At 34.5% G+C, this 22,917-nt stretch overlaps 2 protein-coding genes and 1 long non-coding RNA gene across 3 annotated transcripts; 1 reads left to right on the top strand and 2 right to left on the bottom strand.

The window, feature by feature from the left end:
* The first annotated feature begins 4,640 nt into the window (after window positions 1–4,640).
* LOC120087607 (trihelix transcription factor GT-3b-like) lies at window positions 4,641–7,931 on the top strand. The gene is made up of 2 exons (XM_039044434.1): window positions 4,641–5,095; window positions 7,042–7,931. Exons 1-2 carry the CDS (start codon window positions 4,850–4,852, stop codon window positions 7,630–7,632), a joined length of 837 nt encoding a protein of 278 aa, XP_038900362.1. The 5' UTR covers window positions 4,641–4,849; the 3' UTR covers window positions 7,633–7,931.
* A 142-nt stretch (window positions 7,932–8,073) lies between these two features.
* On the bottom strand, window positions 8,074–10,703 carry LOC120087613. The gene is made up of 2 exons (XR_005484632.1): window positions 10,492–10,703; window positions 8,074–8,418 (listed from the first exon to the last, which is right to left on the bottom strand). It is a non-coding gene; the product is annotated as an uncharacterized LOC120087613 (long non-coding RNA).
* A 983-nt stretch (window positions 10,704–11,686) lies between these two features.
* Window positions 11,687–22,050, bottom strand: LOC120085193 (LRR receptor-like serine/threonine-protein kinase FEI 1). The gene is made up of 14 exons (XM_039041084.1): window positions 21,789–22,050; window positions 20,546–20,742; window positions 19,999–20,134; window positions 19,154–19,225; window positions 18,965–19,036; window positions 18,003–18,074; window positions 17,385–17,456; window positions 17,202–17,273; window positions 16,984–17,081; window positions 16,597–16,761; window positions 16,151–16,483; window positions 15,743–15,988; window positions 15,191–15,324; window positions 11,687–12,362 (listed from the first exon to the last, which is right to left on the bottom strand). The coding sequence occupies exons 2-14, from the start codon at window positions 20,640–20,642 to the stop codon at window positions 12,144–12,146; spliced, it is 1,788 nt and encodes a 595-aa protein (XP_038897012.1). The 5' UTR covers window positions 20,643–20,742; window positions 21,789–22,050; the 3' UTR covers window positions 11,687–12,143.
* Window positions 22,051–22,917: the final 867 nt, after the last annotated feature.

Genomic DNA, 22,917 nt, shown 5'->3' with positions numbered 1-22,917 from the left:
TTGGAGGAAATTAGATATAAATATGATTTATATCAAGTAGAGGAGAAATTACTATAGTAGATATGTGATATCAAACTATAGGATAAGAATATAATGTGATTATATTTATTAATTATTTAATTGGTTAATTATATGATAATTGGCTTAAATTTTCTCTCGGACGTGTGTTAGTGGGAGCAGTCGCTTCAGTTATGGTAACCGAAGAATAAAATAAAAATTAATTTCATTTTTCAAAGGTTCGAAAAATTTGGCATCGGTGTGGAAACGTAAACGATCGCATAAGCCGAAAGCCTATACGATAGTCGCTCAACGCCTGAACGATCGCACACCTCGCGCCTAAACGATCGCATGCTTGTTCCTAAACGATCGCATAGTGTGCCGTGTTTTCGAAACGATCGTCTACCTTTTATTAAATGATCGCTTAGTAAAACCTACACGATCGTATAGCTTATTCTAAACGATAAACACTTAGCTATACGATAGCTTCCTTTTCCCTCCCACTTGCTTATCGTCTACAAGATTAGTGCATTCTCCAACCTCTACCAAACTCACCAAAGACCACACTTTGGATTCTCACTCTGAGAATACCAAGGGCTCCTTTTTTGTGGTGTCATCCCCGCTGCGTTCACTTGTTCATGATAGTTCGTGTAGACGTTCGTGCTGCTGCAACCAACAAATTTGCTGGGTGATAGAGATCGCATAGAGGTCTTCCGCTGCGTTGAGTTCTAAAGCTTGAATAGGGTCTTCAACTGGTATGAGAATTCTTTCCCTTATATTTTAGTGTTCAAAGCATGCCTTTAACTACTATAATTTTGCATAACTGTATGTTAGAATGTATATGTTGTATTTCGGTCACGGTGAAATCGGAAAGATCCAAACGCGCTCATGGATGCTCTTCGTTAAGAGATCCTTCAATCCTTAAGTACCAGTGATCCCTCTAATGAACAATTAGTCATAGTCCTACTAGGATCAAACCCCTCTCGAGCCAGGAGAGAGTGAGACACCTCATCTTTCAAGTCCCAGAATTTACCCTTAGGGGATCAATTTATCTTCTTACCCTAACTATAAGGAAGGGGTGAATTAATTCTTGGTTATGTTCCCAGCTCCTCAATCAAATGAATCCCAAAAATGGTAAGCTTATTTAGAGATGTATAATTTTCTCACAGGGACAGGGCAACGCGGGGATTCCCCGATTAGGTGGGGAATGGGGGAGGGAGTGGGAAAAAAATTTTCCATGAGTTAAATTGGGATGGGATCCCCACCCCACCCCGATTAGCTTCTACATATTTATTTAGTATAATTATCTAATGTTATGTTATTATTATATAAATATTACATTTAAATTTCAAATTTAATTATTTATTGGGAAAGATAATGAATATGTTTAAATTGAATATTTAAATTTCGATTATATATGTGAATAATTTGATTTATATTGATTTCTTTCTACTAAAAAAATTCATTAGCTTTTTTAGGCCAAAATTTGAGTAATTTATCTTTAAATTCAAATTGTCATATAAAACTAACCATAATAAACAATTTAGTGATAAAGTTTATTATTTAATTAAAATTTGCTCACATTAGCGATTTAAATTAATTGAATTTTTACAAAGGGGAACCCGATCCCTACGAATTCCTTGCGAGAAATCCCAGCACCAATTCCCATGGGGAATTTCATAGAGATGGGGAATGAAATGGAGAGCGGGTACAGGGATGGGGAATAGCATCTCCGACCTCGCCCTGCCCCTTGGACATGTCTAGGCTTATTGAGTTAGCGAATCTGGCCACTCTCACCCATACAAATCAAAGGATCGCCCTCATAGGTAGGAGTTCACAACTCACTCGGGATTAAGGTCAAGTCACTTATGGTCATCCTAGTGAAATGTAAGTCTCTTCTAGCAACGGCGTTATAAAGAGAGACTTAACATTTCGTGGTCCGGTCTTTATACAAACTCTTTTGTATAAGATACTCTCGCTCACATGTCTCCACAAGAATATTCAAGACCAGATCATTTGTATCACTTTACAACAATTGTAACAACTACAAAGCGATTTGTATTAGTAGTGTTACCAAGATAAGGCACCCAACCTTATCCATATATTACAGACCATTTAAATTATCACTTAAACATGATCCACATGTATGTCTCCACATACATGTTTAAGTTACATCATATAACCTTGGATCTTAGGTTAATGGATTATTGTACAAGTAATATAAAATCAATCAACCATTGATTCAACTAACATAAAACTATGAGGCTTTAGGGCATACACCCCAATAATAATCCCAATAAGTTTTTCTTGAGATAAACTTAGGAAAATCAAAATTAGCTTAAAAAGTTTGAGGTTGATCCTTGAAAAACCTAGAGTTTGCCCCTAGAGCCATAATAATAGAAGAAAACCTAAAAATCAATCTACATGGTTTTGATAGTGAGATCTGAGAGTCACTCGAAAATTTTTTGAATCAAACCATTCTAATGACAATAAATTTAGTCAATCCTAAAGGAATGAGGAAGACCCTCAACACAAATCCATTATAAACATAGCACAACAATCCAACTATTTGTTCTGACCATTATGCTAAGATCTAACTTAAGCATCTAAGTGCATGTGGCAAACACTACACGGACATGTGTTATTTGGTTATTTTACAGGTGACCTCCCTAAATTATAAATTTATCGTTAGTGGCACATGAAGATCAACTGAGTTTTCTTGGCCAGATTTTACCATCAACAATAGGTATATAAGTAAGAATGATTCTCTTCATTGATATGAAACCTTTTAAGTGGTTTCAAAAACCTTGAAGGCTTATATCCAAAGTAGACAGTATCACACTTTTATGGAGATAGATGGATGTTCTATTGTCCTTGTCACACACAGAACTATTGTTGAATTTGCTGAGGATGGTAAGTTATTCCAATTTTTGTCCCATCTAAATTTTCAATTAACCACACCTCCCATTTATGATTTATTTCCTAAAAAGAAATAAATAAACCTCACTCTATTAATCATAATATTTCTCAAACCGTCCTTTTTAAGTTTAAAAAAACAAAAAGAAAAAAGAAATCTAATTACAAAATTTCATGTAAACTTCAAAGTCCAATGGCGAAAGAAATATTATATTTTTGCAAGTTAAGTTATAGTTGTCACATCATCACATTAACTACCAATTTGTCATGAACTTTTTGTTAAGTTAACTAATCGGATGGAACTAAAATTGTCGGTTTTAAAATCGAATGGAACTAAAAGTGTCGGTTTTAAAACTTCAAGTTTAGGATTGTGTTCGATTAATTTGTCATATGTTTAGTTTTGTAAAAAAAAATTGCAAGATTTGTAATGTTTCGCTACTACTCAAAATAACTTTTTAAAAATGAGTTTGAGAAAAGTTATTTCTAATCAATTAAAAATCAAATTTTACAAAAATGGTTTTTGAGTTAAATTGTGACTCCTCACAAATTTTCATAAATATATGAAAATTATCAAAATACTCTACACTATTCATTCCTAACCTATACATAGAAATTTATACGCAGAAACACTTTTGAGAAAATTTCGTCAAACAAACTAATGCCCTAATTCCAACTCATAAGGGGAGGCATACTCTTTTTTCCAATCCAAACAAATTTTTAAGGGACCGTTTGTTTTTCCGGAAGGTAGATAATCGGAATTTTAGATGTTCGAAATTATATATATTAGGAATATATATAGATGTCTAGCATTTTAGATTACCATGTTTGTTTTGTAAAAATATTTTTGCAGATATCTGTGAATATTCTGATAACTGTGTTTATTTTGTAAGATTTCTACTCGAAAATGTCTTAAATCTACATAAAGTTCCAAGAATGTCCTTACAACTATTTATTACTTTATAATTAATTTGTTATAATTTAAACTTATATAACATATTTGTTTTTATCAATTTGATTTTTTTAAAAAAAATTAATACAATTTATATTATTTTTATATGTTATTTTTCTCAATAAAACAATATATTATAATTTAAGATTTTTTATAAAATAAATATTAATTTAAACATAAATTTGAATATATTGCCCAAAAATAATGAGAATTATGATATAACTAAATATATATATATATATGATATACATGGTTGTCGGTATTTATTTTAATTATATAATGCACAGAAGAATAATATATATATATATGTAAAATAAGATAAAATGGAATGACAAAAAAGTAAAATAGGGATGCCCTAAAATCAAAAATCTGGAAAACCAAAAAGACATTCAAAACTCTCCAAATGTCCTTCGTCCGGACACCCAAGATGCTCGAGAATCTTCAGATGTCAGGACATCTCATACTACCGCAAAACAAACACAGTAATCTAGATATTCACTTATGAGAATCTAGAATACCCGCAAAACAAATGACCCCTAAAGGAATCTCTTATTTCTTTTTTTTTTTCCATTTATTGAAATTAGTGAAATAAATTTAGAAAAATTGTCGAAGAAATACCAATTACAACACTTGAAAAGTATATAGTATGCGGTGTAAAAAATAATAATAATAAAAAATAATTTTAAAAAAAATTGTATAGTTTGAAAATTATTGTTCTTTTTTTTTTTTTTTTTTTTTTGGGTATAAAAAAAGGTGTTTTATGAAGGTATCAAGTCATAGGTGGACCGAGTAAATTAAAAGATGGCCAAAATTCAACGATTCCTTCCCTTCTCAAAGAAGCAAGCCGGAAAAGGGCCGATGATGGAAATAAGGCCTTCCTCAATTTCAAATTTCCGCCATTAAACTTCTTCTCGGACGTCACCGATATCACCGTCATCCACCGTTCTTCTCTGAACCCGACCCCGTAACCCTACAATAGTATCAACCATGAGCTCGAGCGCGATGGCGGCCACGGCTCAGCAACACCAGTGGAGCGAGGAGGAGACGAGGGAGTTCATTCGAATTCGAGCCGACCTAGAGAGGGACCTGACGGCGGTTTCCACCGGAGAAGCTCCGGCCGCGAAGAAGAAAACACTATGGGAGATGGCAAGTGCTAGGATGCGAGAGAGAGGATTTTGGAGGACCGCTGATCAGTGCAAATGCAAGTGGAAGAATCTCCTCAGCCGCTACAAGGTTTGGTTCACTTTCTGATTCGGTATTAATTAGGAAATTTTTTTAATCTGTAATCTTATGTTACCTTTCAAGTGGACTCCTCCGAATCTGGACTGTACTTGCTTTGTTCTATTGATTCTTCTGGCAATTGATCGATGGAGTTTCAAATCGCCATTTCTGGTTGCAGATTCTTGAAGTTCATCTGGGAAAGCAGGACAAGGAGTCTTGTTGTCTTTGTTCAAAATATACGTGTTTTTGACCCTTCAAACTTCAAACATATATATTCTTTTTCCATAATTGAACTCCATTAGAAACTAACATTGAGATTTCTATTCTGAAACTTCCCTTTCTATCTACCATACTTTTCAACGTAATAAAAATGCATGCACCTCAAATAATTTGATCATTATGAATATCAAATTTTCATTGCTTTTCTGGAAAAAGATCTTCAGATTTCTGGGTATGTTAGTAATACGTTTGAATGGGAACAATTTTTGTTGGGGAGGCTTCTTTATAACAGTTTTTTAGTGGTTGATTTGCAAGAAAGGGTGGTGTTAAAGGGGCGGATGGAATTTACTAGACTAGGACATTAACACTAAGTCTCTAAATGCCAACCTTGTGGGCTGTATGGCACTTGAAAGTTTGGCGAAACAGATTTATCTTCGATAAGGAATGGCTTTGTAGATTTTCCATGGAGAATAGTATTCTTTAGCTTCCTGTAATTGCCTGTAACTGGAGGCTCTTCAAAAATATGGATGGAACTTTAGGATATTCATAATGATGTCTCTTTTCCAAGTAATTAACAGATTTGATTTTGCTATTGTCATGGCTTTCTTCATTTCTAGGACTACAGGAATTAAGAAACCCGTGACAACAGCAAAATTAAATATCTGTCGATTATTTGGAAAAGAGATCATTCTACTTTATTTCCTAGGTACATACTTCGTCAGATTGTGTCAAAACCTCCATTTCCAGTCTTTCTATCGTCAATCTTCTTGGTTGGTTATTCACCATGAAGTCAGGCACCTAAGTGATAAGATGATTCTAGATTATTACTCCTCTTGAATCTAGTAAATAGACTGCTCTTAAGTTTTCTCTTTTACATCTTTTTTGCATAATCTCTTGGTTACCAATGGACGGTCCTCTCAATTCTAATGAACAGATTTAACAGAGGAACCTTCTTATGCATTTGCAAGATGGCTCGTGCATGCATTGATAGAAACAACGACTTTGATTACTTTGTCCACAGAATTAAGGAACTTGTTTAAAATTAGTGCAAACTTATTGAGCAAGCTATTTGAATTAGGCAATTTTTTGCTTAATAGAATTTAATGTTAGTACCTGTTATTTAGGGTAGTTGCAAGGGATGTGGCTTAGTGGCTTAGTGGCTTAGTGGCTGATTAGAGTAAAGCTTATGTTACTATCTTCTCCTACACTTCAGAGCTGCATCATCCAAGGGATAAAACAGACCTTAGGCTTATGTTCCTTGTCTAAATATCCATACAAGTGTTCAACTTCCCTAGGGCCATATGCACCAGAAGAACTCGACTTCATTGACACTACGGTTCCCTGAATTACATATGGGAAGAGTGGTAGAACAAGCAAGATGGTGTAGAGAGATTTTAACGTAGATAAACTAGAAATCTTTCTTTCTAATGCTCGTTTCATGCATAAGATCATTGAGCTCCTGCAATGTGAAGAAGAGCGGTTCTTTCGGGAAATTTTTCATTCATTAATCAATTTGGGTAGTTTCTCATCCATGCTAAGTTTCCTTTCATGTAATTTAGGCTGAGCTTATCATAGAATTCCAGTGATGAATTAGCCTGGAAATGGCTTGACATGTCAAGGCTAACCTTGGCCTAAACACAGTGAGCTATAGATATCCCTAGAACTTGAGGCAGTAATTTACAATACTCGGTGTTGATTAATCATAGTCATATGTTTCTAATGTTACAACGTTTGTACAGGGGAAGGAGACATCTCATAAAGAGTTTGACTGGCAATGCCCATTTTTTGAAGAAATTCATGAAGTTTTTGCTGAAAGGGGGAAAGCTATGCAACGATTGCTCCTTGAACCAGAAGCGGGTTCTATTGCAACAAAGAAAAGGGTGAGAGAGAGAAGTTTAGAAGAATATTCAGATCTCAAAGAACTCAATGAAGACGAAACTGAGGAGGAGATTCTCACTCAAAGCAACTCACAGAAAAGAAAAACTATAAGAACACTCCCAGCAAAGTCTTTAAGAGCAACCGATTCTAAAAGTTCTAGTAGCTCGGTTAGTAATGAAATTCTAGAAATGCTGAAGGGCTTCTTCCAGTGGCAGCAGAGGATGGAGATGGAATGGAGGGAAATACATGAGAGACATTACAACAACCGTCGATTGTTTGAGCAGGAATGGCGTGAGTCAATGGAGAAGCTCGAGATGGAGAGGTTAATGGCTGAGCAAGCTTGGAGGGAAAGGGAAGAACAGAGAAAGAAAAGGCAAGATATCCGAGCTGAAGGAATGGATGCCCTCTTAACAACCCTTTTTAACAAGCTCAATCGCCAAAATAATTTATGAGATAATGTGAAGACAAAGAGATGCTTCAAAGATACATAGTTGAAGTAATACTATTTTTTAATATAGTAAATATGAAAAGGTTCAGGTTTCTTTTTTTTCTTTGGGATGGCAGATAGTACATATGCAATTTTGTTTTACAAATGTCTTTAGTCTGATTGTATGCATAAAGAGAGAGCAGTTTTCTCCCAGGAATTTATAGCTCTTGCTTGAAAAATGAAATTGTAATGTACATTTTCAAGCTTATCTCACTAAGTTGTGGAAGACATTGGCCATCTCAAATTTACACTTCACAAAGTATAGCTTGAATTAAGAGTCTTACTACTATGCTCGATCCGTGTTACTTAATCAATAGTGACAATGTATCCATTTTTTTTTTTTTTTCTTTTTTAGAATTCATAGCAAAAGTTGAAAGAATCCCAACCGAATTAACAACACCACAAAAACAAAAAGCCATTTCTTAGGATTTGATATTTTCCAAGGCCAGAGAAGATTAGATTGGGGATCTGGAAAAGGGGCATATTAGAGTCTAGTTTATTTTACAGGTGACAGAATGACTCAACATTTTTTACCCTTACAAGTAAGTAGTACATTTTAACAGAAAAGTTGAAGACAACCAGAGCAATTTTCATTGATCTGAATAGAGGAGAACTTTTAAATGCCTTCAATAAAGCGAGACACATACTTCAACTTGAAAGCGAAGATTCAGCCAGATTCTGATGGTGGCTTTTCCTTTGGATGTTTGGAGCCATAATGATCACCCAGCTGGTTCTGATTTGCAAGCTGTACCTGAGGTAAGAAACAGATTATCAAATACACGGTTGTGGGGGGAAAATCAGAAATACTTCGAGTATCGAAAGCAAGGAGAAATCCTCCAGATCATCATAATATAATGTACTGTGCACTCGGAAACTTCAAGTAGAGGCATTCATCTTTATTTCCTATCATCACTCTCTTCTATATCTAATCATAAGCTCTATGAGTTTGTCCCACATGCAAAAGAAAAATATCAATCCAACTCCTACAAGAAAATTTTGATAGACATGATTCTAGTAGTAATGTGTATGCAGAGCATGATGTACACAAATTAAACAAGGAGAAGAATGAAGACTAGGCATCCACTTCTTCAAAAGCAAGAGATCAATCCACTTGCTAAACATAAAATTTATACAAACTGATTAATATCACAAAGTAAACATTATTAACATTCAACATGGTAAACGGACGTCTTAATATCCAAGACAGGTTTCTAAAAATAAGAATATAAAAAAACGGGACATATATCATGTAAGATGATATATAATTAAATTTACCTTCACCCATCAACTTAAGCTTTTGGGTCAATCGGTGATTTAAGATTATCAATTTACACCCCTCAGGTTGAGATTGTATCAATTTAAACCCTAAACTAATATGTATCAATTTAAACCCTAAACTTTGGAGGTTATATCAATTTAAACTCCAAACTTTTATACGTGTATCAATCTTAACCCTTCATTATGATTTATTTGGATAATCTTATGAAAGTTCATGATTTAAATTGATACAGTTATGAAAGTTCAAGGTTTAAATTGATACACTACCGAAATTTCAAAGTTTAAATTGATACACTTGTGAAAGTTCAGGTTTAAATTGATATAATTATTAGTCTAGGGTTTAAATTGATACAACCCCCAAAGTTCAGGAGTATAAACCGATATTTGCCTTAAAAAAATTTACATGATTGGGTCTTATGCCCCGTTGTTTGCTGCTTATGTCTTAGAGATGATGCATATGTGAATAATTTGTTTTCCCCATTGCTACTTTGCTTAGAGGTTGGATATACATTTTAAATGAGATATGGATATCACTTTGTCTGCCTAAAAGTGTTGATAATTGGCTGATAGAAGCTCCCAGGGGCTGAAGTTTCAAAGGCAATAATCTTTGAAGATAAGATTACTTCTTTTGATACTTCTTTTGATACTTCTTTTGATACTTCTTTTGATTGTGTGCGGTTATCGGCCTCTGGTTGGTGTTCTAATCACTCAGTTTTTGTTTTTTGTTAGCCTTCTAATGATCATTAACAATGGGAAGGCTCTCCTTTTGTAATATTCCTTTAGCCTCTTTTAAGGCAGGGTTTCCTCTATCCTGTATTCTAGGTTGTTGTCTCCCTTTCTTGTGTATATACTTCTCTATTTCTTATCCAAAAAGTAAATGCTCAACAGACAAATTAGCTACCCAAAGGAGTAAACGAAAAGAGAAATCATCCGAAGAAGTTTCACAAATACAGTAATGAGTTTGGATTTCAGATTATCAAGTTCTTTTTTCACAACAATCTCAACTCAAGCACAATTTAACTAATCCGTCCAAAGAAACACACAACTACACAGCAATTCTTGCAACAAGAAAACTTCTCAAGACAATATCAGAGCTACACATAAAAATTATTGTATCATAGTTTTTAATTACTAATTAGTATCTCAAGTAGATGGCGACAACAGCTTGTAGAATATTTATAACTCAAACCTCACGATTACCTAAATTAAGGTTTGAACAGTTTCCAGATCGATTAGCACATAATAATACGTTCAATCCTACCAAACCCTAGAACAAATGATCAGCGAAAATGATCTATGGATTCAAGCCTTGACTTAAAGGGGGAAAAGAAGACCAAAATTAATCAAACTCCAATAAATTTCATATCAATTGAGACCAACGCAACAGCAATGTCAAGTGTATTATAACCTAGAACAGAAAACAAGCAGGAAAAATGACATAATGAGATTAATAAGATTTTGCTCCAGAATAAAAGAAACGAACAAACACTCAAATCCAATGGAGAATATGATAGAAACAAAGATTCAAGAAAATAAGAAGAAGAACCTTGCAAATAGGGCAGATGACTTTGAGGGCAACGGCTCTGGCCTCAAGCTGTGAGCCTTTGGGCTTCTGATTTTTCTCCGCATTTCGTTTCTGAGCTTCGATCTTCTGCTTTCCTCGGGTCATCTTCTTCGTTCAAAATTTCGAGCAGAAGAAGAAGAAGCGGACGATTCGATTCCTACTTGGGAAATTCTGATCACAAGAAATTATGAGTTTTATGTCACCATATAAATAAATAAATATTGAAAGATACCAAGTTGACCGAATCTAGAAAGACAAAATTATCCCTTCTTATTCCCTCTTCTTCATTACCATTCTCATTTAACACAATCATTTTTTTGTCAATTTACTTTTATAAATCAAGATAATAGAGTACCCTATATAATTTTTTGTTTCTTAGGAAAAGAGATAAAACAAATCGCATTGCAATATAACGTTTCAACCTACAAGCGATGAGAACTACTCTAGGTACGACATTTGAAGAAGTGAAGAAATTTTCGAAAGGTCAATGGCTTAATTTTGGAAAATTTGTACCGATGACTCGAAAATTAAACCAAAATTGTCAAAAAAAAGCTAAAAATGTAAAATAAATCTATTTCTAAAAATTCAGAATTAAAAAGGTATATTTTCAAAACTTAAAGATTAAATGGGTAATGGATTTATTCTTATAAATTTATTTGTCATGCAAAAATATATACCTCATTTAATGAGTTTGGTTTTGCATAATATAATACTACATGATATCCGTTGTTTCATCCTATGAGAATATGTATTTCATTTAATACGAACTTTGTTGTCAAATACACTTGGTATATACATATATATATATATATATATATATATAATACAAACTCATCAATATAAATGATATTGTTAATTTAAATACAAAACTGGGATCAAAGAAGAAGATTATGATTGAACCTGTTTAATTTATCTAATATAAAAAATAAATATACCAAATTATACCCAACATATCAAATAAATGTCTCACTTGTAATATAAACCCTTGTAATGTTCTTTATCCAATTGAGTGGGAGTATAGACGTAAATGATCTAAAAGAAACAGATTTCTAAATGTTGCCACTAAACAAGAAGTGTAAACTTCTTTTTTAATATGGATCTTTAGTTACATCTAATTATATGGTTATCCCAAAAATAAATAAATAAAACGATAAAAAGAAATGAAGGATCCAAAAGATTATTATAATCAATGTGCTGATTCCATTTAACAAAATCACACTTTACAAAAAAAAAACAATAAAAGGAAAGTGATGAATAACTTAACGAGCAATTTGATTTGTACAGTTGCTCATGTTCAACCAATTCCAAGAAAAGGAAAAAAGAAATTACAATTGAGGCAAAAGTGGAAATTACAAGTGGAACTTTCTCTCAAGTAAGAATCATGCACATTAAAGCATATCATTAAATAGTAAAAGGAACCTTAGAGATACCATTAAGAATTCGATGAAACTACTCATAAGAGAACAACAAATGGATGGCAATGGTAGACAGCAGCAGCTTCCAATTTTTTAATGAATCTATAAGTGAAATCGAGAGACGATTCATTCTCCACGCCTGAACATCGGGCACTATTTCTCTGAGAAAATAGCAATATGAAACAGACTCCATCATATTTTACGCTTCTTTCTATACTGTTAATCAGAATTTGAATCGTCGAAGTCACTTGGGCATGGTGTCATAACCTCGGATTCAAAGAACTGTACTACTCGGTGCATGGTCGGTCGGTCGTCTGGACTAGAGGAAACACACTGAATAGCAAGCCTTAGCAATGAGTCGAGAGTTTCCGACTGTACTCCTTCACATTGTGGATCAACTATTTCTCGTTGCCTATTCTCCGTGACAAGAAAATTTAGCTGTAAAAAGAAGAGACGGATTAGTTATGCAAGGAAAAATAGATCTTGTGTAAGCTTATCTCTTGCAGTAAGATTTGCAAAATAATCTTCGAAATTTAGACCTCTGACAGCCAATCTAGGCTTTTTGCTAGAGAGGATTATTTTAGGTTAAAATACCATTTTAATCCCATTACTCTAAAGTTTGTTCAATTTTAGTCCTTATATTTTAAATTGTCCAATTTTAGTCCCTCTGCTTTCAGTATATCTTAAATTTAGTCCACATTACTAGTTTACTGTTGATTTTTTTAAATATATATATATGAGGTTGTTTGGGAGGTAGAAATGTAATCAGGATTATTGAAAATCAGATGAGTGTTAGAATGCACAAGGAATCGAGGACAGAATGGAAATGGGACCCAAAATACTCAATTCAAACATGGGTTTTTTATTATATTACAATCCAAACTCATTACATTGCAGGCCCCCAAACAGTCCCTTAGCATTTTTACTATAAATTTTGGCATTTTTACTATAAATTTTGAAAAAGTTATTCACATGTTGTATTTTCTTACATGAAAATTATTGTTATTATTTAATTGATTTCAGTAAAAATTAATGTGGGGGGACTAAATTTAAAATTTATTTAAAGTACGGGAGTAAAATTGAACAATTGAAAGTATATTAACTAAACTTGAATAAATTTCAATGTACACGGACCAAAATGATATTTTAACCACAATTTTATTATTTATAAATCGCCTTCGTTGTCAACCACTATATTGATTGGTTGCATCAGAGATATATCCATGCAAGTGTGGCTACAACTCATTAAAGCATTGTACTTTGGGACACGACTTTAGAGAGAGTTTCTACTGATTGTAGAAGAAGAGTTATGAGTTTGAAGGATAAGGATTCCAGAAGAAAGGTCAAAATTGTGTAGAGCATATTTTTTTCATTCTGCAATGTTATAGAGCTCAAGGTAGGGACACGGTAAAGAGACAGTTTAGTAGGAGCACCCCAGGAACCGTCCCTTGGGGTGTCAAGCTTTGTGATAGAATTGAAACTGTTGAGATCAGATATAAGGAAGAGATAGGTATCATTCTCTTAGAATTCTGGTAATGAAGTAGATTCATCAAAACCAAAAAAAATTAGATTCTATTCTTTTTATGTTTAGAAATGTCATTCCACTCTTCCTTATCTCTGTTCAAAGTTCCTCGGTCAAAATATTCCAAGTAGGAAAGGATCAGGATGAACTTTTTGTGAGAATGAGACGAGGGAAAGAGGTGGTCTCAACTGGGTTGAGAGGGAGGTCATTTCTAAATTGTTTAATGAGGATTGGTTGGGTATAAATGTTTTTCTTTAGAGTCAAAGGGGTGACATCATATAACTGTGACTTGTGAGCAAGTATTGTGTCTCTCTACTAGGTGTGGAGGAATCAATTGCAACTAAAGAAGAATTCATGAACCCATAGAAACTCTCGCTGCCTTTCACATTTGACAATTACGTATAAGTCCCCTGTACTCTGGCATTCACGTTCAATTATGAACCACTGGAATGGTCTCTCTTTCAGTATCCTTTTCCCTCAGGCTATACGACCTCTCTATTCAAAAGGACATGTTTACTTCCCATCGCTTAATATAACCTCCCTCACTCTTGCTTCGTTGCTTCTTAGTGACGATTCCCTTTCCTTTCCTCAACCTTCCTTTCTTTGTTACTCTGAGGTCATATGATATTGGAGATTTTTCTACAAGAGATTGTAAGATAGCTTTCTACAGACCTTTTTCTTTATATGAAACCAGACAAAAAGAAGAAAGAACAATCTAAAGGCTGGGGACACTGAAATTAGCATGAGTACGTGGAGCTGAAGCTTTTTTTTGGGAAGAAAGAGTATCTGAAGATCCTTATCTTGTGAAGTCATTTGCCGTTGCTTTTGAGCCATTCTTTAAGGATGATGTCAAAGATAATTTGACTGTCCCTTCTCAACCACTACCGCCAATTATAATACCTTTCTCAGTTCCTTCAAGGTTTTTCATCTTCAATTAAGGTTTGTGGAATACACAACTCAAAGAAATTCACCCTTTATCCCCTCTTGTAAAGATCTAAGGAGTTGTAGCAGTTGGATCGTCAATAAGAGTTGGATTTTTTGCTTCCAACATTAGAGATCAAGGGAGTACTTTCAAAGAGGTTGCTTTAAAGAGGGTGGTTGGACTTTTGTTTGTTGTTTTCGGAAGAGCTAAGCAATCGCGGTTTAATATCACTTGGTGAGACTTTGTTACGTAACTTCGTTCTCCATTTGGAAGGTGTTAGAGCCAATAGGCGGGAGTTCCTTTTCAAGATTTCTTGGTGTTGGTTCCTCAAAAGCTTCTTTCATCAGGCTTTTAGTTCGTGCATCGTCGATGAGTTTTTAGTTTACTCTTTGTTGGTCTTTTGAGGAGAATAATCTCATAACTTAATTACCTAACCCTGTTTATTCTCCTCGGGAGATGTATGGCTTTGTTTGGCGACCTGAACACACCTAGACTAACCTCATAACTTAATTACCTAACCCTACAACATTTAGTCACCTAGAAAACTAGTAAGATATTAAATCCTGAGATGTTACCACCATAACTTCCACCATCGTTACTTAAAGAGCCATTCCCTCTAAGCTCTTTGATGTCTAGATCAAATCATAAAACAATTTTGAAACAGAATTCAAGTGAGGATTGACAAGGCTATATGACCTGCTATGTCATCACTCACCGACACTAATATAAGTGGATACTAGGAAGATCTAGTTATAAGTGGATAAATAAATTTTCTCCAAAAAGATATAAGAGTTTACAAGAAGCTATAGGGGAAATGCATACCCAGCCAACAATGTTCAGGCCTTTCTCAATAAATGATGCATCCGTAGGTCGTTTTCCACTCAGTACTTCAAGTACCAGAACTCCAAAACTATATACATCAGTCTTTTCAGTTGCCCTACCACTTTGCATATATTCTGTCAGAACAGAAATTACAAGAGGTGAGAGATTAAAATATTAAGAGAAGAATAAAAGCATGGACTAAACAAAAAGAAAGGCATCAAACAAAGGGGAGGCCACAAAAATTACAAATGGCGGCTTCATTTATGAAGAATAAAAATAAAAATTAAAACTAATATATAAAAAATTGCAACTATGTTTTATTGCCAGTAGCGAAGAAGACCATCAATATTAGTGCAAATTCATCAGGTTATGATGCTAAAATCACTGAATGCAAATTGTAGATTCTGAAGAAAAGCATTATATGACAGAACTCTAAGCATCATGCGGCCAATAGATAAATTGGAAGAACAGCAGAGCAGCCATTTGTAATCATTATTTCATCACGAAAAGAAATTATTGCCGAACTCCCAAGAAATCCTAAAGACGGCTTACCAGGGGCCAAATAACCAAATGTTCCGGCAACAATGGTTGTGATGTGAGATTTATCATCATCCAGAAGCTTGGCAAGTCCAAAGTCAGAAACTCGAGCATCCAGATTGCCATCAAGTAAAATGTTGCTTGACTTGATATCCCGATGTATGATTCTGGGTGAACAATCATGGTGCAGATAGGCAAGCCCTTTTGCTGCCCCCAATATAATATTCAAGCGTGTGTCCCAATCTAATTGCTCAGATCTTTCTGTAAGGCATTATATGCATGAGATATATTTAAATGACATACTGAGAGGAAAATTTACCAAACAAGAATTCAAGTAGATACATCATGACGGATAAATGCATAGTTGTTGACTGATGTGCCTCTTTTAAAGAAAACCTGATGATGTGAGGAAGAGAGTCTCACCATGAAGGGCCTCATCAAGGCTTCCCCCCGATAGATAATCATAAATCAACAGTTTTGACGTGGGAGAGTTGCAATATCCTCTCAAATTAACAAGGTAGCGATGCTTCAAACTTCCAAGAATTTCAAGTTCCCTCTCAAAAAAGTGATCAAACCCCTCATTTATCTTTACAATATTTTTCAAAGCAAATACATTGCCATCATCCATTGCAAGCCTGTAAACTGTTCCAAAACCCCCAGAACCAATTATGTGTTCCTCATTCAAGGTTTCCAACTTCTTCATGATGTCTTTTGAAGAGTATGGCAAGTCTCCATGAAACATCACAACGGATGCACCTGTAGAAGTCAGGCTATGGTCATCGAGATGCTAAAACCTTGAAACTATGAAGAATATTGACATAAACAACAAGAGACCGCAATATAGGCCATAAAATTGTAAACAACAGTACCTCCACCAACATCCTTTGCAAGACCTTTCTTGTCATTTTTGCCAAATCTTTTGTAAAGAAAGCAACCCCAGAAGCACATAAGAGCAACAAGTAGTAGTGCCCCCACTGTAGCTGAGGCACTTATGAGCAGCCGGCCAGAATACTTCTTCCTCATTTGATTTTGGGCTACAGAAAAGGAAAATAGAATGACTAAGAACTTAACAACATAAGCTATCAACAAAATTCAAAGAAGGAATTTCAAAGCACTCATATGTATGATACTTAAGTGGAGAACATTTGAGACAGACAGGCCAAAAATGAAAAGATGCAACATAATAACGGAAATTAAATGATGCACAATCCCGTGAACTATCCAAATTTCACATGACCAACTATCATAATGATCACCTGAGCTTGGGGACTCAGAATTTGTTCCAGATCCGGGATTATCATCTTTGCAAATGACACTAACTTGTTTCCCACACAAACCACGATTTCCGACAAAGCTGCAAATCAATGTACTTTCTTGTAAAGTGGTTAATGTATTTGCAATAGTGCTTTAATAAGATAGGGATGTGCTCTCAAGTAGAAGTTAACTCATAAGGCTTTGAATATGCAGTACTTACGAAGTCTCCGAAAACTTGGAAAGAACACCATCAGAAGGAACTGGTCCAATTAAAAAATTTGACGACACATTGCTGTACAAGAATACATGCCAGGCATAAGGGTCACATAATGGAAAAATAAATCCAATGGAAAGGACTCGTTATTAAACACTATAACAAACATTACAACGTAAGGCCACTTACAGAATAGCCAGCTTATCCAAATTCCCAAGGGACGTTGGGATATTTCCACTAAGTGAGTTGCTAGAAACGTCTCTACAACATCAGAAGAAAAAAATATATATTAAAACCATTTTCTCTACCAAAAGGTCAAATTCTCATTGATTCTTTGTCTAATTTGTCTAGGTGTAACAATTCCCAACTTTGTATTTTTAGTAATACAGTAGTGGTAAAGTAGCAATGAATGATTGGATATGTTTATTTCTAACAAGCTTTAAATTAGCAACTTTAATATTATAATTGTACATATTCTTGGAAGAATAATTAGCCAGCATGCCTCTATTCCAAGCTTGTCCAAAATTTCAACATGTCCATACGTGTCATGATAGCAAGTTCTTTATTTAGTATAGTTTTATTTTCAACCAAGCATCCCATTCTTGGAAACTGATGTAGAGCCGAAGATAACCTTAACTACTGTCTTGCATGGTAATGATCAAACTAAGTTAGAGTCTCAAAACCCCAAACATCAATTCTTAGTTTTGGATAATCTCTATTAGTACTCCTTTAGGTGGAAATCATTCCTTGAAGCCTTCAACAACACAAAAATTGAAAGATCATAGAAACATGAGATAAGCAACTTACAACATTTCCAACTCCGAAAGGTTTCCCAGCTCATAGGGAATCACTCCACTTAGATAGTTTCTTTGCAAGAACCTGTGGCAGACAGATGATTATTTACCTAAAGTATCCTGAGAACATGGCAACATTAACAAGGAATTGGAGAAACTAAGAAGATCAAAGGAAAAAATTAAAACAGCAATCTACTAATAGTAGTATGAGCTGAATAATTGACTATTCTAGAAATCCTTTTTTTAAAATGGAAACAAAAACTTTCATTTAGATAAAAATGAAAGAATATATATAGGCATACAAACAATCAGCCAACTAAAAATTCCCCAGCTACAAGAAGGGGCTCCAACTATACAAAATAAAACCTATAGGATAGTTACAAAAGTCCTTGAAATCAAAGCCAGGAGGGAAACATAAATCTAAAGACCTCACTTCATTAGGATCCCTTTCCAACCCCCTAAACACATGATTATTCCTCCCCCCAAAGATTCCCAGGAGCCATAAAAATCAACCCTTCTCACAAAAGAGCAGATGGAGAGAAAATCTCCGATCATATCACCAAATTCCCTATGCCATGCTAGGAAAAAACCATAAGCTGAAAGAATTCGCTCCACACGGCTCGAACATTATTTATTTTCATTTTTCATTTTAATTCTTCTAAAGAAGGTATAACTTTAGTCGACTTTAACATAGCTAGTGGTCAAGGGTTGCAAAAGCTCGGACCCTAAACCCACTTTGATTGTAATACTAAAAAGAAATAACATGTTACAGCATTTAAACATGAAAGGTACAACTTTAAGTTTCATTCTCACATTCCAGACAACGTTTCAGGTCAAAACACTTTACCACCATACTGTTTTCCATCTCCACATGCACAGGCACAAAGGGGAAGGGAAAAGACAAAAAAAATAACTTTACATCTGCCAGACAACATTTAAATTCAAGGGAGGAAAACAAAAGAAACAGGCACATACATTCCCTGCAACTGCGAGCAATTTCCCAGTTCTGATGGTATTGTTCCATATAGGTTGTTGTCCGAAAGAGTCCTGAAATAAAATGAATACTATAGATTATCAGTAATCCATATGCAAACTTTCGGAAATATATGCATGCATCAGCAACCTCATAGATATATTTATAGAAGAAATCCTCATAAAACGTACAGGGTCTTCAATTGGTCTAGCTTCCCAAGTTCAGGTGCAATGAACCCACTCAATTTGTGACTTGCAAGCTTCCTGGATGATTGGGCAAAAAAATGAAAACAGTGTCATCCAATGCACAAATGTTTCCTACTAAAAGAACAAACGGGCCAAAGGTAAAGTGTTCAAATAAACTTTAGCATCAAATCAGACTTCAAATTTTGCCTCCTTTTAGTACAAGAAGAATGTTTCTTAATGAGGCAAAACATTTGACAATAAGTTCAAAAATTAAACTAATCTTCCAGCCAAGAACTTCTAAAGCATGGGGAGCCAAAATCTAAACAACTGCAGTGTCTCCTAACTGGAAAAAGAAATTCAGCAATGTAATGAAGTCGTGATTCTTCAAGCTTAATATAAAAAATTATTTCTCCACTTTAAACAAATTCACAAACAGTTAAGTTGAATGATTGTAGCCTCCGTACCTGCAACTAGAACTATGCATTTATGAACGTACTTATTTCGTCTATAAAACTTTTCCACACAACATTCTCATATCGAAATTTTATGTATTTAATGAGGAACTGGAAAGAGGGACCAGGGGGAAGAGGCATCTTCTCAGCCTGAAACAGGACTTATAAATTTCCCCCCAGTAATTATAACCATGAAAGTTGACAGTTACAAAAGTCCCGACATAGAGTACCAGCTTGGGGTTATAATCTGTAAAGTAAATTAAAAAAAATCTTGAAAAAGGTTTCTGTTTCTTTTCAGCCAAACTGCGCCATGTTAAACTATAGACCAAACTATAGACCTTAATAGAGGTGGCGGCTTAAGCTTTTTCAAAATGGTTTCTCCTACTTTTTGAAACTCACAATGAGATTACTCTCTTCGTCTTTGGATCGCAGATCACTCCTGTCCAGTTACAAGGGTTTGGATCCTCCGGTCTCCACTGAAAGATGACTCCATCAGAACTGGCAACTGCCATCCTAAAGCTTAGAAGTGCCTCACCTAGAGATCAAAGATAAGATAATGCAAGTGACCAATATGAAATAGAATGAAAGGAAGAAAATTAAATGGAATGGAGCATGCATTGGTTTTACTTATAGGGTGAGAGAGAAATGTACAATCATACAATAATTATATATTTTATTTACATTTAAAATTTTCAAGTCAAATGTACATTCAAAGATAACTGTTAATTCCAAATTTAATAGTCAAATGATGATGACAAACAAGCCAAGTAATAAAGAACTAAAAAAAAAATTTAAGAAACCACTTGAACCATGTCCCTAACATGAGACAAGGACCAGATAGATGTAGAGTGGGATGGGACATAGTTTATCCTTAAATATATGGACAATGGTTGAGTTAATATGAAGACAAGAAATGCCACAAACTTTTACAAAGTACGGGAATTACCATCAGGCGTGAGGCCAGTGCTTTGATTCATTGTCATACAAAGAAGTAGAGCGTGAAGAACCAAAAAGCCAGAACATTTGACCAGACAGATGCCCATGGTGGCTCTGGTCAAGGGTGAAGTGTCTACAATAAATCATCTGACAGAACAAGCTCACAAACAGTTTCCTTGGACATGTGGCACCTTGGTTGAAGGCAAGCTGTTTCAGAAACACAAATAAACAGACGGACACATATTCAATTATTTTTGTCTCAAAAAAGAATAAGAGAAGAAGAAGATGAAGAAAGAAAAATGATGTCCTGAACAATGTACAAACCAATTGAACAATAATGAAAAAGATACCCGCATCTAAGTAATGAATAAATATCAGTGCTAAAGCCAAATGTTATTACTCTATTCTGATCAACTTAACAATAATAACAAAGATCCATTAGTAACTAAAGGAAAATATACTCCTACTTCCACACAATGAGGTATGTCAATTAACACCATGGCTCATTTCGCCAAATGCGGGCCAGAAAACCTCTCACTTCCAACAGGGAAACACAATAGTGGCTAAATTGAGAGATCATAACCAAACTTCATCACAGAGATCGTTTTTCATTAATTTGTTGGAGAGGAATCCAGAAACAATGATATTGATGGAATTTGTAAAAGAAAAAAGGAAAAATCGAGTAGCCCTTCCCCATAAATTCTACAATTGGATTCCAGCATCATTGTTTATCAAAATCAATCTTCATCACGGAAAACAATAGAACGAATGGAATAGAATAGTTAGCCGCGACATATTGCAGGAAGCATGAGTGTTAAAATCAACAAATTAATACTTTAATTAAAAACTAGGTAAAACCTCAAATCATGTAACGAATCTTTCTCAGCCAAGCAAGACTTAAATATCATAGTATTCAATAGATGCAGTACCGAACCAGAACTACAACTACTCTCCACTCGTAACTGCTCAAACCAGAAAAGGGAAAACAGAACCTAAACTAAAAAGCTCGAAATAACACAATCTCAGACTTCAACTCCACAACATTAGAGAACGAAAAGCGCGAGAAGTGTAGGCACATTCAACAATCACAATCCAATCCAATCCAACCCAATCCAGTCCAAAATCCTATCTAACAGAGTAGCCAATTAGTTGAGGAAAACAAAAACAAAATCAGGCGTTTAACGGCGGAAAAGAAAGGAAAAACAAAAAGGGAAAGCAAGTGACGAAAAGTGAAAAGTAAAACATGCAGGGACCTGTAATACGATCTTAGATCCAAGTTGAGAGAAATGCAGGTGAGGAAGAGAGAAGGTTCCAAATCGTTGGTCCGTGAGAGCTTTTGGCAAAATCTATCTATCACCGAGAGGCTGAGTTTGGGGCTTGCTTCCAGAGAGAGAGAGAGTGATGACGAGAGTCGAGAGCAAGTGGAATATTCGACAGAGAGGCATTGGAGCGAGACTGAAGAGGCGCTGTGGCACGTGCGAAGGGGGATGTTTTCAAGCGTGTGACCGACTGCCCCCATTTTCGCTTCACATTCTCTCTGCCGCTGCGGCTTGTGTGAGTGAGGGCCAATGCCGCGTCTCCCACTAATCTCATCTCATCATCCCGATGTGATCCTATCCCTTCCCTTTCCCTCTGCTGATCTGGCATACTCCCTTTTTCTCTATCATTTTCTTTAGTTCAACTATAATAAGTAAGGAATTAGGAGTCTACACTCAAATCACAAAAATGGAATCGTTTATAAAATCGAATTGAATACTTACTAAAAATTGAAATCTGCAATTCAATCCAATTTAATATAATTCTAAAATCGAATTATGGAGTTTGATTTGATTTTAAATTTGAAGATCGAATTAAAATCAAACTCAACCGTATTAATTTAAAATTATATATAATATATATATATATATAGTATATATATATAATATATATATATATATATATATAACTCTTCACAACACATGCATGTTCTAGCCATTTTTTATGCTTTTGGAGTCTAATAATGTGGTTTCTATAGGCCTAAAGGAATGTTTTATATTTTATAAATGTCTTAAATTTTAATTTTTCAAATATGGCTTTTAAGGTTAATTTTAGACAATTATACCTTTTTTATTTATTTATACCTTATTCTTTTATATATTTCCTATCTACTTTAACGATAGAGAGAGAAAAATGTATTTAGTATAATTTGTTTCCGTTTATCAATTGGAGAACAAAAAAAATGCATTTATTATAATTTTTTCCATATTCCAATTTGGACAAAAAATGCACTTTGATGAAATTTTATTTTCTATTTACGTTGGTTTCACACATCAACTTATTACTTTTTTTTACCGATTCATGATTATTTAAAATATGTCTTATAACTTTTGTTAGATATTTGAA

Source organism: Benincasa hispida, chromosome 1 (assembly GCF_009727055.1).
Source record: "Benincasa hispida cultivar B227 chromosome 1, ASM972705v1, whole genome shotgun sequence".
Lineage (NCBI taxonomy): Eukaryota > Viridiplantae > Streptophyta > Magnoliopsida > Cucurbitales > Cucurbitaceae > Benincasa > Benincasa hispida.
This window is presented reverse-complemented; position numbering and strand designations above follow the sequence as displayed.

Bases quoted from the DNA above. Each gene is read 5' to 3' on its own strand.
- LOC120087607 (XM_039044434.1), top strand. From the start codon at position 4,850: ATGAGCTCGAGCGCGATGGCGGCCACGGCTCAGCAACACCAGTGGAGC. The intron at 5,096-7,041 runs GTTTGGTTCACT...ACGTTTGTACAG, and splicing joins ATCTCCTCAGCCGCTACAAG to GGGAAGGAGACATCTCATAA.
- LOC120085193 (XM_039041084.1), bottom strand. From the start codon at position 20,642: ATGGGCATCTGTCTGGTCAAATGTTCTGGCTTTTTGGTTCTTCACGCT. The intron at 19,226-19,998 runs GTGAGTTTCAAA...CCAATCATCCAG, and splicing joins ACGAAGAGAGTAATCTCATT to GAAGCTTGCAAGTCACAAAT. The intron at 18,075-18,964 runs GTATGTGCCTGT...TGTCTGCCACAG, and splicing joins TGCTCGCAGTTGCAGGGAAT to GTTCTTGCAAAGAAACTATC.